At 51.6% G+C, this 15,622-nt stretch overlaps 5 protein-coding genes across 5 annotated transcripts; 1 reads left to right on the top strand and 4 right to left on the bottom strand.

Moving 5' to 3' along the window:
- Window positions 1-2,056: 2,056 nt before the first annotated feature.
- Window positions 2,057-2,323, top strand: Z519_08542 (uncharacterized protein; the record flags this gene model as incomplete). Its single annotated transcript, XM_016766270.1, has 2 exons — window positions 2,057-2,114; window positions 2,166-2,323. The coding sequence occupies 2 exons, from the start codon at window positions 2,057-2,059 to the stop codon at window positions 2,321-2,323; spliced, it is 216 nt and encodes a 71-aa protein (XP_016617428.1).
- Window positions 2,324-4,278: 1,955 nt separating this feature from the next.
- Window positions 4,279-6,222, bottom strand: Z519_08541 (uncharacterized protein; the record flags this gene model as incomplete). The annotated part of the gene is made up of 7 exons (XM_016766269.1): window positions 4,279-4,605; window positions 4,704-4,966; window positions 5,064-5,223; window positions 5,283-5,489; window positions 5,544-5,699; window positions 5,855-5,947; window positions 6,013-6,222. The coding sequence occupies 7 exons, from the start codon at window positions 6,220-6,222 to the stop codon at window positions 4,279-4,281; spliced, it is 1,416 nt and encodes a 471-aa protein (XP_016617427.1).
- A 1,411-nt stretch (window positions 6,223-7,633) lies between these two features.
- On the bottom strand, window positions 7,634-8,606 carry Z519_08540 (uncharacterized protein; the record flags this gene model as incomplete). The annotated part of the gene is made up of 2 exons (XM_016766268.1): window positions 7,634-8,285; window positions 8,353-8,606. The coding sequence occupies 2 exons, from the start codon at window positions 8,604-8,606 to the stop codon at window positions 7,634-7,636; spliced, it is 906 nt and encodes a 301-aa protein (XP_016617426.1).
- Window positions 8,607-9,839: 1,233 nt separating this feature from the next.
- Z519_08539 (uncharacterized protein) lies at window positions 9,840-11,170 on the bottom strand (the record flags this gene model as incomplete). Its single annotated transcript, XM_016766267.1, has 2 exons — window positions 9,840-10,314; window positions 10,380-11,170. 2 exons carry the CDS (start codon window positions 11,168-11,170, stop codon window positions 9,840-9,842), a joined length of 1,266 nt encoding a protein of 421 aa, XP_016617425.1.
- A 693-nt stretch (window positions 11,171-11,863) lies between these two features.
- Z519_08538 (uncharacterized protein) lies at window positions 11,864-13,921 on the bottom strand (the record flags this gene model as incomplete). The annotated part of the gene is made up of 1 exon (XM_016766266.1): window positions 11,864-13,921. One exon carries the CDS (start codon window positions 13,919-13,921, stop codon window positions 11,864-11,866), a length of 2,058 nt encoding a protein of 685 aa, XP_016617424.1.
- Window positions 13,922-15,622: the final 1,701 nt, after the last annotated feature.

Raw genomic sequence — 15,622 nt, 5'->3', positions numbered from 1 at the left:
ACCGACAGTGAGATAATACGATTGGCATGGCCACTAGGGATACTAGTGCATCACCGTGAGGCTTGAGCCACTACCCAGTACTTGGTAGAAGCCACTAGATTAGTGGGTGATAGTCTCCGAGACGGACCGGGGTCTGTAGCGTTCGTGCTGCAGTTATGCGAGTTGCCTTGTCATCAACAACATCTTTCACGTTATCAGGGCCAGTTTCCATTGTGCAGCTTGAAAATGTTTAGACAAAGCAGCTGGTTGTTTTGTTTGCTTCACCGCGCCATACTCTGGCCTGGAAATCCGTATCCAGCCAGTGCAACAATTGGAGCAGGCCCTCTTAGGCCCCAAGACTAGATTCTTCCTAGCAGGGAAGACGCTCTCAGGGCATCAAAAATTTAGCATTCTTTTCCCAAGTTGGTGCGCAGCTGTTGGCGACTGGGATATTGCAGCAAACCGGGAAATGTGAAGCCCAGTCGGACGATGCAACATCCTCCCCAACCGCAGCTCATCTGGCGATTCATTTTCCTCCTGACTTGGCTGGGCTTAGCCCGAAGCATGTTCTGGAACGAATCAACGAAGAACAAGGACGGCAGCCAACAGTCATGGCCTATGAACCATAACCCTTCGAGTGCAGTCGACCTGGGAGAAACCCAAGGATCGGGAGACCAGAGGTCCAATCGAGTCGCTACGGGCTGAGAGCAAAGGCGAGGATGGCTAACCACAGAGCCCATGCGTTGCGGAGTGCAAGAATGCTTAAGGTGGACCGGCCGAAAGCGTTCTGTGCGGGCCACGGCCGCGTACTTCAATCAAATTACACCAGAGAAGAAATCAAACGGTTCTCTAAAGGCTTCAAGGATTTCATGCATGGCAGCTTGGCGTTCGCTTCTGTCCTCTCCCAGACATGCTTCAGTAGTCCTTTGAAGGTAATGAAGTATTGATGGAGACCCGAACAAGGTCAATACGGGAGCGAGCCAGGGCAAGACACTTCTGTTGTGGTCTCCGTAGTTTCAAGGATGCTGGAAATTGACCAGGCGCTGGAGATGGAACAAGGGTTTTGCATTGCATTGCATTGCATTGCATATGCAATGGGTTTTGCATTACATATACAGTACGCTTTTCTCTCTGTAACTCGGCTGGCAAGGTGGGGAGGGGGCGGCCTTATTCATGTATAATTGACCGAACGTGCACAGAGTAAGCTTCCAGTAGTCTCTGATGTCCAATCTTGATGGAGCACGAGTTTTGGCAGGCTGTACCTTGTACTTACATCGAGCAGAGCGGGGCAAAGTGGGCAATGTAGGCCCAACGAGGCGCGCTAGCTTTGTCCATGCGCTTGAAACTTTACAGTATTCGTGAGTACGGGTAACTCGAGTGTTACTCACCTGTATACCAGTCCACCGCCCCCGTACTATACCGTCATAACAACGCCATTTCATCAATTTATATGGATATAGTGGCGTTCATCTGTGACATTTCAACTCAGGCACTTAAGGCAACGGCCGTTACTGGCACACTCGATGGGAGCTAGATGACGACGTCACTAGTCGGTTTCGCCATGTCTATTGTAGCCTTGCTTCGGGAAACTCTTCAGGCCGACATTCCTTGCGCATTTGACAATGCTCCCAGCAGTCGGGTAAAGCCAACATCGACGCAAGTCCTGTTCTGCCAGGGACCATACCCCTGGAAGTCACCAGCCAGAACAGGGCGCTGTTCTGAGATGAGTGCCTTCCAGCACAACATCCCACCCCCTATTGCTTACTCGTATCCGACCACATGCACGTTGCGACCTGACGCCGCAGCGGGATAGCAGCCTTCCTGTATGTGGCTCAACAAAATTGTTCAATGGTCAGCTCAACGAGAGACAGGGTTCTGCAGAAACCCTATGCCTGACTCCCCATTTCAACCGAATCCGCCCTTGCCCTCTATGTATCTATATAATGAGCCTATTTGCCTCTATAGCTCCCCATTCCATCTTCAGTCGAACCAGTCTGGAACATCCGAGATCTGCCTTTACGTCCAACAGCAAGACAGATACCAGTACACATCATTGCGTCAATTTCGCCAATTCCTCATGGCATTGAGAGCTTCGAGATCAAAACAGGGATACATTGCCATGGTCTCTGAGAACGGTGAGTCCCGGATAACTTCAACTCCCTTCGACGGCTAAATGTTCTACAAAGGAAACTTCGGCGCCTTCTTTTGGGACCTGAAAACTAGAGAACAGGATGTACATGCCCGGGAGACTTGGTCTATGCATAACAATCCTGGGAGTGACCTCGAATCTCGAGACACTGAGGAGCGCAAGGAGAAGAGCACTCCCACAAAGAAGAACACATAGACGGGCGCATCGCAAGGCAGGAGGACGAGTCGAGGGGGTCATCTCTGTGAGTGCTATAGCGTCCACGTGGTAATGGTGTGGACAGGGGTCGCCTCCGTAAAATGAATCCTTCGCCATCGGTCATGGGAGAGGGAACCAGCAACAGAAGAAGAGTGGTCTGGCAATTGATGTCAAGCACGGAACTGCGAGAGCTACTCAATGACCGGATGTCCATCTCGATTGCCAGCTCGGCTGGAATCTTGTGCTGAGGGCAATCCAGTGCTGCCAATACTTTTCACGAAGTTCTTTTCGCCTAACAATGAGAGTTCGCTGAAGTGACTATTGGTTGCTAACCCTACCGTGCTTCCTCTCGGCTAAGCATGACTTTGGTTTAGCGACCTTACGACTCAGGAGCTGCTAGGCTCTGATTAAGTCAGAAACTGCATGCATGCCTAACGGGCCCCAGCCAATCCCGTTTTAGGTTGCAACTGAGCGAGCCGCACTCCGCCGCCCCAGGCCAAAGGGTCCTACGATTAGTAGTGGCAAATGCTCGGCCCCGATTGGCATTCTTACTCAAAATTCCAACATCAAAAGTCGGAACACAGGATGATGGAGAGCTCTTTCATTCCGTAAAATCCAGGAGCAAAATATGATTTTGCCTCCTTGCTGCCCATGCCATCTTTGAAGTTTCTATCCGTCGCATGAGACCGACTTCTCCCGGTTCTAGCAGACCTGTTCTCAACTCCAACACAGGCTCCAGGGAATGGATGAAGATGTGATATCGTAGAGTGTTGTCGTTCTGATCTGGTGCGGGCCGGTTGGACGACAGTCCGAGGCCGTCCAATGGGAACAGAGAGCCAGCCTTGTGACAATACACAGGCGTGACCGTCATTACTCGTAACGGCTGCGATTGGTTGAGTAGCGGTATCATCCTCGCAGTCTATTATACCCACCCGATTCACAAAAGGGGCATGATGAACAAGAAGATTGTATGTATCGCGGATTTGTCAGGACCGCCGCAGCCGCGCAGGTGGGGTGAGTTCCTCACCAGCCCCTTCCGGAGTGTAACTGGAAAGCACGCACACACACCTTGCCAGCCTCGTTGGGTGGAGGCAGGGTGGCGCAGGCGATGGCGAGGTTGAAGATCATGGGAGAGCTCGAGGAGGAAGTGTTGTGCTCCAGGTATCGAGTCCATCGATTGTCGCTGGGAAGACGATCACGAGGCGGGGTTCTGCCAATGGCGGCCCAGGTGCGAGACATACAACAGCGTGTTCTGAGTGGCCGGTAGGCCTCCGCAAGCTCGGCACTAAAATCGTTGTATCATACCAGGGGATCTGCCTCTGTACAAGTACTTATAGGTAGTATCAGGTAGCTCCCTGAATCCACCCGACCCAAACCTACCTGAACTACTAAGCACATAAATACCAACTCAAGTCTCATACGTCCTTAATAGCTCATCATATCCGTACCCGTGTTGCTCGTATTCCTTCCTCCTTGCTCCGCTCTCGCATACAACCCCCCAAGCCCGCACTTGTCCCATTTCCATTTCCGTTTCCGTCCCCGTTTCCATTTCTAACTCCTATGTACAGGGACACATGCAATATACGCACACACGCCATACAGGGGGTGGTAACAGCAGAGTAAAGAATACTTCCACTTTTGAGAGAAGTCCACGAGGTACGGTGCAGTGTGTACGTACCATACTGCGACCAGTACGTGGTGTGTGTAGTGCAACAATCCCTCTGGTATGGCACTCCGTCTATCCATCCCACGTCGAGGTAAATCACAATCATCCAATAACCTGTGCTCTGGATTCGGAAAAAGACTGTCTATCTAACTCTATAACTGCACACTAGATAAGCCCAAGTCGACAGGGTCTTCGTACATGTCATGCATACATACGTCTATTGAGATGACGGCGCGCATCTCCAAGGGAGGGAGCAAACCTTTGCTTGACTCCCGTTTTCTTTCTCTTTTCACAACTTAATCTCCTCCGCAACGCCAGTGGCGCCCTTGCCCATCGCGGCCTCTTCATCCGTGGTGGTCTCCGAAGTGCCCTTGGTCATTCCCTCAATGACCATGGTCTGGCCATGCTCTTCCTGAACATGTTTTGGGATCGTCACCTCCTCTTCGGTAAAGTACTTGGTCTCGTCGATATGGAAGAGCGCCAGGTATCCCATCGCGATGACCCCGGCGGTGTAGAAGGCGAAGAGGGCCCCAGATTCTTTCAAGAAAGGCACCCCCATGCTGTCGACGCCAAAGTCGATGGCTTCTCCCGCGGCCATGAATCCTCGGAAAACGCCCTGGTAAGGGGAAGAAACATAGCGTCAGTTAGGGGGAGATCTCGGCATGGCCAAAGAATGTAATCTCGAAGAGATATCAGGGGGTGAAAGCAACTCACAGCATTGTTGGCCGCGACTCGAGGATTGTTTGTGAAACAACCCAAAAAGTAAAGAATCATGTATTGGAAGAGCGAACACGACACCCAGTTCAACATGAACAGGACGAAGATGGGACCAAATCCGGGCTCGTTCCAGTCCAGGGGAGGCGACGGAGGATTATTCCTATCGTAATTGCGCGTCCGGATCATCTCCCAGATATATGCGGCCATGACCGGGATGCCAGTAATGGCGAGACCAATCTGGGCTCTGGTTTTACGGCGGACTGAAGAATGGATCCATTAGCACTCGATGGAAAGCCACAAGAAGGAATTCTTTTCTAATTCAAGGATGGGTAGTGAACTGCCGGGGGTTCTACTTACGTTTTTCATTGTCAAGGAGCAGCGTCAGAGCCCAACCGCATATGATTTGGAGCGTCACAGAGCAAAACCCCAGCAGACTTCGAGCTCGGAGACTGTTGCGGAACGCATTCGCGCTACCGCCATAGACGAGGAAGCATTCACTGACAGCAAAAGCAGGAATCTACATTCAAGTCAGCCACCGCTCCAATAGTGTCCTTGGGGACCCGGCATTCATCACACCATTACGAGCATCCTCCAATCCTTGAAAGCTTCGAGGTTACCTTTGAACTCGTCCCAGAATGGACGGGCCTTGACCACGGCGATATTGGTTCCGTCATCTCTCACTACCTTTTCGGGCGGGCGCAGGAGAAATGCCAACGCACAGCCTACAAAATCCATGACAATGAAAACGATGTAGACGGCTGGAGGGACTCCAGCGCTGGTCGCCTGTGATTGTCGTGAGTATCGGGAGGAGAATGAAAGTGATATTGTACACGGTACCTTGTCATGATTGATGATCAGAGGAATCAGGCCACCAATTGCAGCGCCAGTGGCCTGAAGGTTGATAGATGTTGCCACGAACTTTCCACGTTCGTTCTCCTCCGAATACGACATGGAAAGATACCCGGAAGTCACGTAGATGAAGCCGGCAGAGATCTGGAGCAAAAATCAGCAAAACCCACAGCTCCAACACTCTTGATTCGGTCTTACACCGATCTGTGAGACTTAGTTAGCATGTGCTGATCGCGGCGGCGCTAATGCCAGTGTTTTTGCCAAAACGAAATAGTCTTCCAAAGGGAGTGGGAACTCACGCAGACAGCTGCGATGATTGGGAAAGTCTCTTTGCCATGCTGGTCAAAATACCACAAACTTCCCACATAGAGGATATATCCGATGACACCGAACTGTACAGATCACCGGTCAGTCTGTTTGACCGCTGACATCCATCAAGAATCTTTGTCCTACGTACGAAAGCAGTCAAGGCTGGGCCGATGGTGTTCAACACAGTCCCTCCAAACCAGGCTGAAACAGCATAGACGGCACAAAGAGTGGCATTGGCGGTCTGAACAACTTGGAACGAATTCGGTTTTCCGCCTCCAGCACCCAAGAGGTTGAGAGCAGCATACAGCCCTCCGGTGAGGCCGATAAGGATACCTCCAATGAAGTTTTGCCTGTTCATACGTCAGAATCAAGTCCCAATGCCGCACTATTAGGGGCATATCTCACCAGTAGGGACTATTAAGCCTAAGCCTGGGGATACCCAGACCGTAGGCCATGGTGCTGTTGGTTTGCCGTGCTGAACTTCGACCAGCCAAAGTGATCGGGACAGAGAGATGTTATAGTAGAGGAAAAAGCAAACAGACCGTGACGATCACGCAGCGAAGGGACTACTTTATATATGAGTCGCCCTGTATAATTCATGTCGATCTCTTATCCAAGGATCTCGGCTCTCAATGTCCGAGGCGAACCAGCAGACCGCCGCCAGATATCCTAGTGGCCCTATTTCGAGCGAGTCATGGACTGGGTCTGGCATAAAAGCATTGACGCTGAGAGGGGGCTGATCGAATCTAGATAGAAGTTGACCTTGGAGCGAGGCTGACGTATAGATGCACGAGCCGTGATCCAGGAGCCAATTGTCCCGGGTTCCCCCTGCAGCAGTTTTCAGATGTATACCGAAGCTATCCAATTGAAGGGAGGACGGAGCCTCTCTTTCCACAAGGAGCCATTTGGCCAGCGTTGTCAATTCGGAAAGTCGGAAAGGCCATGCTTATCTCTCCTTCCTGATCGGTTTTCTGCGAACTGCAGACGATAATCAACGGTATCCGGGAATGGAAGATCCTGCACATGAGAAGGCACGCGGTGAAAGGATCTTCAACCGCAGCCGCATCTTAGTCTAGGTCTGCCCCACTCGTCGGGGAAGCATAAGACTGGCAAACTTGTGTATTAACAGTTCTTGTCCTTAGCTCGGGGCGGGCTGGATCAATATAAACTAGGTAGGCGTAATAGGAAAATGAGGTTATCGATCCTCGCGACGGAGCCAAGCAAGGTCGGTACAGGATGTTGTACCTTGGTTGTTCAATTTGACGTGCGAGTATCAACCTGCACCCGCGTTCGCCTGGCTTCCAACCTGCTGCCCTTTGCACTCAGTCGGAGAAGAGCGGCTGAAAAGGGTCTCGATTGCAAATTTGAGATAACAGGAGGCGTGCATGATGGGCGAGACTGAGTTTCGTTGCTCAGGATGGTCCATCGGGGAGTCGCCGGCTGGTCGTGCCCAACACGAACTCGATGGCGTCGAGTCGCAATGATAAGGTCTCTTGGGCACGGGAATGAAGCTAGGTATCCTGTGTAGCTGGGAAGCACACGTACCAATTATTTTGTAGGGCGCACAGGGTACAATGAAGGATGAAGTTGATAGTAAATGGAAGATGAAACAAAAAAAGAACGGACATAACAGCAATAGCTAAACCCCGAAATGCTTAGCAGTGACTAACCTGAGCTCATTTCCGGAACCCGCTCCAAAGCTGGTCCAAGGCTCCATTTGGATAGAAAGAATCGACGAGCAATTACATTGTTCGCGGAATGGAAGGCCATCACACGTCTACACCTCCGAATACCGTGGCGCCCGACAGCTCGCCGTCCTTGAACTGTCTCGCCATTTCCTCCAGCGGCACCCATTGCACGCCCTCGTGGCTATTGATAAACTCGATCATCTCTTCCTGCATCAGGATCACCTGCGCCTTCCCCGTCACTTGCGGGTGGCAGGTGATGGGGAAGATGAACGAGTCGTACTCGCGGTAGTAGAAGTCAAACTGTCGCTTCCAGAGCTTCAGCACAACGTCTGGGTCGACGAAGCCTTGCCCGACAATCTGGCCCACGTTTAGCGGCGGCCAGTCGTCCAGGTGCCAGTTGGCGGGGATCTCAACGATCTTGGAAGGCTGCAGTGCCGTCATGGGCTTCATCCAGTGAGCCGCCTTCATCTTGAGGTTGATCTCGGTGACGCTGTTCTTGTGCGGGAGCCAGTATGGTTGACAGTCGTGATGCATGAAGGAATGATCGTAGACGATGCCGGCCTCCTCCAGGATCTCGACCGTCTTCGCTGACGGCGTCCACGCCGGCGCTGTCCAGCCTCGAGGCTTCTTCCCCGTGAATTTGGTAATGACGTCAATGCATTTGGTCAGAATGTCGCGCTCCTGTTCCTCAGAGAGGTCCGAGACGAACTCATGGGTGTAGCCATGCATACCACTTTCACATTTTGTCAGGACGCGTGTTCCAGGTCAAGATGTGTAGACAGATGGCTGAGTATTCTTACATTTCGTGACCGGCGTCGCGCACCTTGGCCAGCTGTGACGGAAACGACTCGAGGGTATGGCACGGCGTAAAGAACGTCGCCTTTATGTTGTACTTGTCGAAAAGCTTCAGGACTCGGTCGAGGCCAACCGTTGCACCAAACACGCCGCGAGACATGTTGGTTCTGTCGGTGCAACATCCACCCTCCCGAGGCATCATCCAAGCACTCACAGCATCCACATCGATGCCGTAGCCACAGAGTACTTTCTTACCCATCTTGGGATGCTTGCTATATTCAATCTTGACGCTAAGTCCTGAGCCTTCGAACTGAGGAGATCAACGACCACGCTGAGAGTATCTGTTCCAAATCATTTAAATCGCCCGGACAGAGGACTAGACTCGTTGTATCACAGGATACCAGCACAGTCGAAAACCCAACGGTGCGGGTCGAGCTATACTATCTCTCCTTCCCGATCGGGCATTGTAGAAGAGCCTATCGATCTTCCGAGGAAGATGCATTCTGTTGATAATCTGGTTAGTGGGGGCAGACGCCTGAGCCCGATCAGGACCAGTGTCTAGACAGGATGAAGCGGAGTGGAAGCAACCGGGGAAGTTCCCAAACTGACCTCGGGCCAATATTCAAGAGTACCCACTACGAGCAACACTGTGGTAGAGCCATATCTTTTGTCTTGATGTGCCAGAGAGCGTGTCCCGAGCTGCCGAAAAGGATCGACTTGACATTGTTTTATGTTGTAACGGAGCGCTTCAGGGTTCGCGTATGCACGTGCAACAACGCACAGGGGCCTGTCTAGCGGGTCGGAAATCGAGAATGCCCTTCTGGTCGGCGCTGGGAAAACAACACCACGACCAACACCGCCCACGGAGAGGCGGTGGCTAGGACAACGAGCGCTTAGCACGGCGGCTGCATTTTGGGGTGAGAAAAGACTGTGACACCACTCAAGGATATGTAGACGGCATTAGAAACATAGAATACTCTGTTCAAACTGTAAAGAATGGCACACTGCCAGCACTGTAAACTGTCCACCACACCCCCTAGCAATAGCATGGTCTTTTTCTGCATAAACAGAGCCAATTTTAGTCCTTTTTGGTTTGACATGTGACCAGCCAAATCTCCTCCCTGCTACCCCTAGACCAGTCCGGCACAGCCACTTTGCCTTGTTACAATGTGAAAGAGGAACCTTCTCTGTCTCTGGCCGACCTTGGTGCCAGCAATCATGATCATGGCAGCCTCATTATAAGCACTTCGATTACCTTTAGCGCCCTGAATACATATCCTCTATTTGTAGAGTGAAGTAGCACAGTTGCCGCATTCTACATAGATCCTCAACATCTCTCAGCCTCGACGGAACCCGGAGCCTTGCCGTCTCCTACACCGCCTTCGCTGTTCGAACTGCATCGCTCTGTCAAGGTCTCAACCTTCGGGAACTCGCCCGAATAAACCTGGCATCCCGACTTCTTAATCTAGCTTCTTCAAGTCTCTCCTTGACATCAATTCGACAATGCCGATGTGTAGCTCGAGGAGGTGTGGCTTCCAGCAGCCGATTCATGGTGCTTTCTTCTCGTCGGATGTCTTCGGCGAGCATGTCTCCAATACTTGAAAACACAAAGCCACGGCAGGAACGTGGTGATGGCTCTCCACCACCATTTTTGCTCATCCGGCTCCGAAAATGTCGTCTCATGGCTACTAGTAGAGGTAGTGTCCGAACCTTCTGGTTTCACGTCCGGGAACAGAAACACCATAAGCAACTTGAAAGGTAATCCCAGGAGGCCAACCTTCCAAAGGACTCGGAGAAGTGTGCACCCGCCTATGACAAGCGGGATGAATTGTCCGGCAGTGGCGATGAATGTCTGCACGCGCTCACCGGTAACGTGGTTGATTTGAAGGGTCATCTCTACCGACACAATGGCAAAGACAAGCCATACAAAGGTGGAAATCGTAATTGACCACCTAACTCCCCTTGGCCTTTGATGGTTTAGTAGACGAGGACATTGTATGCAAGATGAATAAAATGAGGACGGGAAACATACAGATTCAGAGGCCAAGGTTCTGCCTTTGCGATCTTCTCTCGCAATCTCCAGCTGAACGGCACACGCCAGCCTTTCCAATCGTTTTCGATCATTTCCCGCAGGAGTTTGATGAGAGCCAAACAGGCTGCAAAAAACATGGTGAAGTAGAAGGCACCAATGACGCAGGAAAAGGTCAGGAACAGATTTTGGATGCCGGTACCGGCGACGGGGACTTCAACGAGAATCCACAGCTTCAGCCCGCCACATTGTTCTCTCGTATTGCATTTAGGAAGCTTGTCGGTCATACCAACACTCCAGAACCAGATGCCATAGGCACATATGGCATTCATGAGCATGAGGCGGAAATGAGTGCCCCAGCCGCCGAAATGCTTGCGGTTTTCGGGCAGAGTCCTGTATCCCCACAGGCTCATCACGCTAAGCAGATAGCCGAAAGACAGCAGCAAGAGGATCAACGCGTCGATGACTCGGATATTGCCTGACGAGGAGTACGTGGCCACGACTATTGCGATGGCGAACAGGAAGCTGGCGTTTGTGTCGAGAGACTGACAGATCTCCCTCGCATCGCGAACGAAGCTGTTGCTGACCCAAGAAGCGAACCATGATGCATATATGCCGATTCTGACCCCCAGCCCATAGAAATCACCATCACCAACAATGCTGCAGTTATCATCGGGGCCAGTCGCATTGTTGCATTTTGAAATTATATCAGATTGGATACTGATTCCGAGAGAGGGCGCAGGTAGAGAGAAGAGCGTCAGCAGGCAGAACAGACACAGGTTGCGGACCGCCATTTTGATGGCTGAGTAGCTCCACGGTCGAGGCTCGGAGACCACATGCTTTTAGATCCTGGAGGTCGTGTTTTGGCGCCTTCAGGTGCAATACGTGCGGCTGAAGTCAGAGAGGTCCAGTGAACAAATCAATCGAGACCATGTTGAATAATAAGGTTACGAGCCCAAGCGAAGAAGGAATTTGCCGATATGACGCAAGGAAGGCCTCCAACATCCACTGCAGCAATTGTTCTGGTGACTTGTGTGGCCCAGCCAAATGTTTGTAGAGACGGAACAAGCCGAGGAAGCGAAGGAATAAACATATACAATTCACGTAGTCGTCGTCATATAGCCACCTTATTAACTAAGCCTGCACATATCGTCTGATTTCCAGAAAATGGACCTTTTGTTTCCCAGAGAAAATCCTATCAAATCCTCTTTTTTTTGCCTCCAAGGACCAGTAGGTTCTGTTCAAGTCCCGTATTTGGCCCGTCTTGATCATATTTATTGTCATTCGACTGTCAAATCCCAAACTCCAAACTCAATTCCCCCAATTGCACAGACGAGAGATTTGAGAGATCCTGGTGACTCTCCCCCTATCGCCAGGATAGGTGCAATAGCCTGTCAACTCCGTTAAGTTGTGATGCAACGAGCTGAAGCACTTGATGTCAGGTTCTGTAATGCCCTGACACCCTACACAGGGAAATTGGAGCAAGGTCAAATGGCTGCAATACCGGAAAACCCATACATTTGCGTGTTGTTATGCATAACATGTCCAGGAGCAGGAGGGACGTAGTTGCCTTGATAGGGCGGATTCTGGGCCGAAAAATCGGCATTTTGGTACAGTGGGTTGACGATGCCGCTAGGGTATTTTGCACGAGGGGGCGTTGCGTTTGGTGTACTCGAAAGAGCTGAAGGTCTGGACGGTGCATAATATGTAGACACTGAGCTCACGCTGTCATAGTCTTGAGCAGAGCTGGTCCAGCCCCACTTCTCCCTAAGGTCATCATGGATGGAGTCGACTCGCCATCCCGTTTCCTTTTTGATGCGGTCAAAAATCTGCAGAACTTCTTCCTGTTCCCGTCTGACGGTAAGGTTCTCACCGGCCACTGCTAGACAGCGGATAGAGGCCGAAGCCACACCCCTGTCCTTGGTGTGGGCAACAATGCCGCAGATCTGTCGAGAATGATGAATCCTCATATCTTGCATCTCCTCTGATTTTTGGGGGTGCATGCTGGCCAAAGGATGAACTGACCCGAGCAATGCCATTGCCGTGTGATAGAATAGCCTCGCGACGATGGTGGTCCTCTTGATGAACCACAGCTCAGGAAACGCGCTTTTTGACGACGTTATCTGAGGCGGAACGTATGCTAGAGGATGCATTGTCGGCGGTACACATTCGTGCCAACGGTCACAAAAGAATTTCAAACCCAACCATTGTTTATTTTGCTGGTGCAAGCGCAGCTGTTCTGCATGGACACTGCTGTCATGGTATCGCCGCTGTGCATCGGATCGGAAATTGGTGATCTTTGATAATATCCACAATATTCTGTGGGTCCAGTCTTCTTCGTGTCCGGGCACCAGCTGAGGTGTCATATCAATGTCAATGCCCCAGGTATCAGGGTCCCAAGCAACCGCCCAATTAAAATGCAGACAGCTAAACAATTCCAGTCCGACATTCAGCCAGAAACAAGCCGATCCGATGCCTGTTGTAGTCGCGTCCCACCGACATTCCTTAATGAGGGCACGGGCACCAGCGATATGGTTCATTCTCTGCAAAGCCTTCTCACACATGACTTCGTAGACGTTGAGAATGGTGGCAGTGGTGGCGCACAAGACGCTGTCTCGATCGGGATTCTGTAGCGCCTTGAGCAGCAGCTGCGTGGCATTGTTGTAGTAATTCAACGCATGCTCTTCTGGATAGATGGGGTTGACCAAGGTGAGATGTCGGACTCCACAGGCCAGCAAAGCATATTTCAACATAGGTTCTTTGAGTGCCTGGAAGGGAATAAGACGAGAAAAATGCTTTTCCGCATCCATCGAGTCCATCCATAAACCCACCTCTTCCACGTATACTTGCATGTACAGAACCTCGTTCCGATCCTCTAGGCAAGGTGGAATTTGTTCTTGTTCAATGGGAGTAAGCATTGTCTGCTGATAGGATTGTCTGACTCCTTGAGCTGCTTCTGGATACGGCCCCATGGCACTTGTTGCATCGTCATATGCTTGAGTTGTGGGGTTAGAGTACATAGCTTGTGCCGACTCAGCATAAGAGTGGGAGTAGGACTGTTGAGCTGGGAGCTGCTGATGAGGAATGGTTGGAGCCGCTATCTGACTATAGTCGTAAGTCGTCTCCGTCACGCTTAACTTTTGTCGCTTGGACTCTGGTTCGAGGGGATGATACTTCTCCCGACCGCCTTGATACTCGGAGGCAACGTCGCGGGAGTCGTCCTGAAAAGAAACCTTCCAATCGCGCGCCCGCGGAACCAGGCGTGGGGGCCTCTCGCATTGAATGTCGATGAAGTTCAGGCGGACGCCGCGTTTACATTTTCGGTTGGATTTTTGACAGTTCTGGCAGTTCGGTAACCCTTCATCGCACTTGAGGTGTCGTTCGCGACAGGTCAAACATCCGGTCCTCACTCGTTTCTGTTTCGTCGACTGGACGTTTTCCGACTTAGGCTGTGGCGGAGGAGCCTCGGGCTCCGTCATGGATCGGGGGCTGTTCTGGAGAGCCTGGGAGGTGGGTGTCGATTTGGTCGACGAGTCTGGGGTCATGGAATACTGCGGATGATGAGCCTTTACATCTGCGGTCGCATATGGCGGAGTTAGAAGCGCGTAAGAGGGGGGAAAGTTCTTTCCAGGAACCGGCGCGGGAGACAGTTGCGTTGTCTGCACCGACAGGGGATTGTGGTTCGTCCTGGAATAAGAGATGCCGGTGATGGATCTGATATCTGCAGTTTCTAGCGGACCGGGAGCCGCAGAGGGCAGATGCGAGGAAGAGTAGTTATTCGCCAGCTTGAACAGTCTGCCCCGGATTCATGACCCGTGTCCGTCTGAATTGTGCCTGTCTTGCTCGAAAGGCCGGGTATCGAAGGAATGGGCGTGTCTCTCTATGATGGGCCGTGAAGCCGTGCTGCGATGATAGTTTGTATCTTGGATGTTCGAATTGGTGTATGGACTGGAGTGACTGATCTGTACGGTCGGCAAGTCAGTATATGAAACGTTCACGACATGAAAATTGAGACTCGCTTCGAATGAGATTTGCAGGACCATGGGGTTCGCTTGCGACTGCGACTGCGACAGCGATGGCGACCCGAGTTCTGGAGGAAGCGCAAGTTGTGTACAAGTTCTCTCCAAACATCGCCTTCTTGTTCCTGCTCTTTTGCGACGAATGACGACATGCAGACAATCCACCTCGAGTCTTTCAACTCCCACACTCTTGTCTCACATTTGAGAAATGAGATGTCACATACCTTGACGGAAAGTTGTCTGAAGAAAACTTGAGGTTCGGGGCAGGTCAATGAATGGACATAGGACTGAGCCAGGTAGAATTGATACTATTGTAGGAGTGGCAGCGGTAGTGTTGATAGTAGTGGTGGGTGTAGTGGTGGTGGGGGGAAGGACATGGGTGCAATTAAAGAAAGAAGAAGCGAGGGTCCAGACGTCTGATGGATGATGCGAATTGGGATTGAACGAGATGCACGATGTTTGCTGAATTCATGAATGGAAAAGCTGCTTGGTATTGGTGTTGGTGGTGCTGGTGCTGGTGCTGGTACTGGTGTTGGTGCTGGTGCAGGTGGTGCTGGGGGGATCATTTCGCTAGCCTGATTCCGGGAGTCTGGCACGCTGACAATTTAGGTAGAATGTGGCTTGACATTATTCTTCCTTTTTGCTTTTTTCGCCTGTTTTTTTGGTTTCGTGTCGCAAAAACAGAAACCAGCAACCTTTGCAGAAGCCCATGCAGCAGATATTTGCTGGGATGCTGGATCAGCTTAACTGAGACTCCGCCCTCCAAGATACGGAGAAGGCGACATGGGCTGCTGGCGTGATTGGGTGGGAGATGCGGCTTTTGGCAGGGATCACTGCTAACCCTGGGCCCTGCTCTCGTTAGCTTAGGCTAATCTTGCTGGCCCTCACAATAGTTGACCAGGAGGAGGCGAGGGGGCCTCCAGGGCTCAGGCTTGGGCTGGGTGTAGAGCTAGGTGCTGGGCTAGTGGACGAGTGCCAAGTGGGACTTGGTCTAGTGAGCTAACGCTTCGAGGCTGCCGGGGGCGACCGACCTTCTACTTGGTAGTCAGTGGGGACTCTTAATGTCTAGAACCTACTGTACTTGTAGAGCCTAATCCCCCCTCCAGCTATTGTCTAGGTAGCGTCGTAGGAATTCGTAGGCGTCATGGGCGCCGCATTCTCACGGGGGCTGATGGGTGTCCATGGCATTGCACTGGACAGCTGAAAAAGCCATCACCGCATCTGCAT

Source organism: Cladophialophora bantiana (genome assembly GCF_000835475.1).
Source record: "Cladophialophora bantiana CBS 173.52 unplaced genomic scaffold supercont1.13, whole genome shotgun sequence".
Classification (NCBI taxonomy): Eukaryota; Fungi; Ascomycota; class Eurotiomycetes; order Chaetothyriales; family Herpotrichiellaceae; genus Cladophialophora; species Cladophialophora bantiana.
The sequence above is the reverse complement of the archived record's forward strand: the minus strand, read 5'-3'. Positions and strand labels throughout refer to the sequence as shown.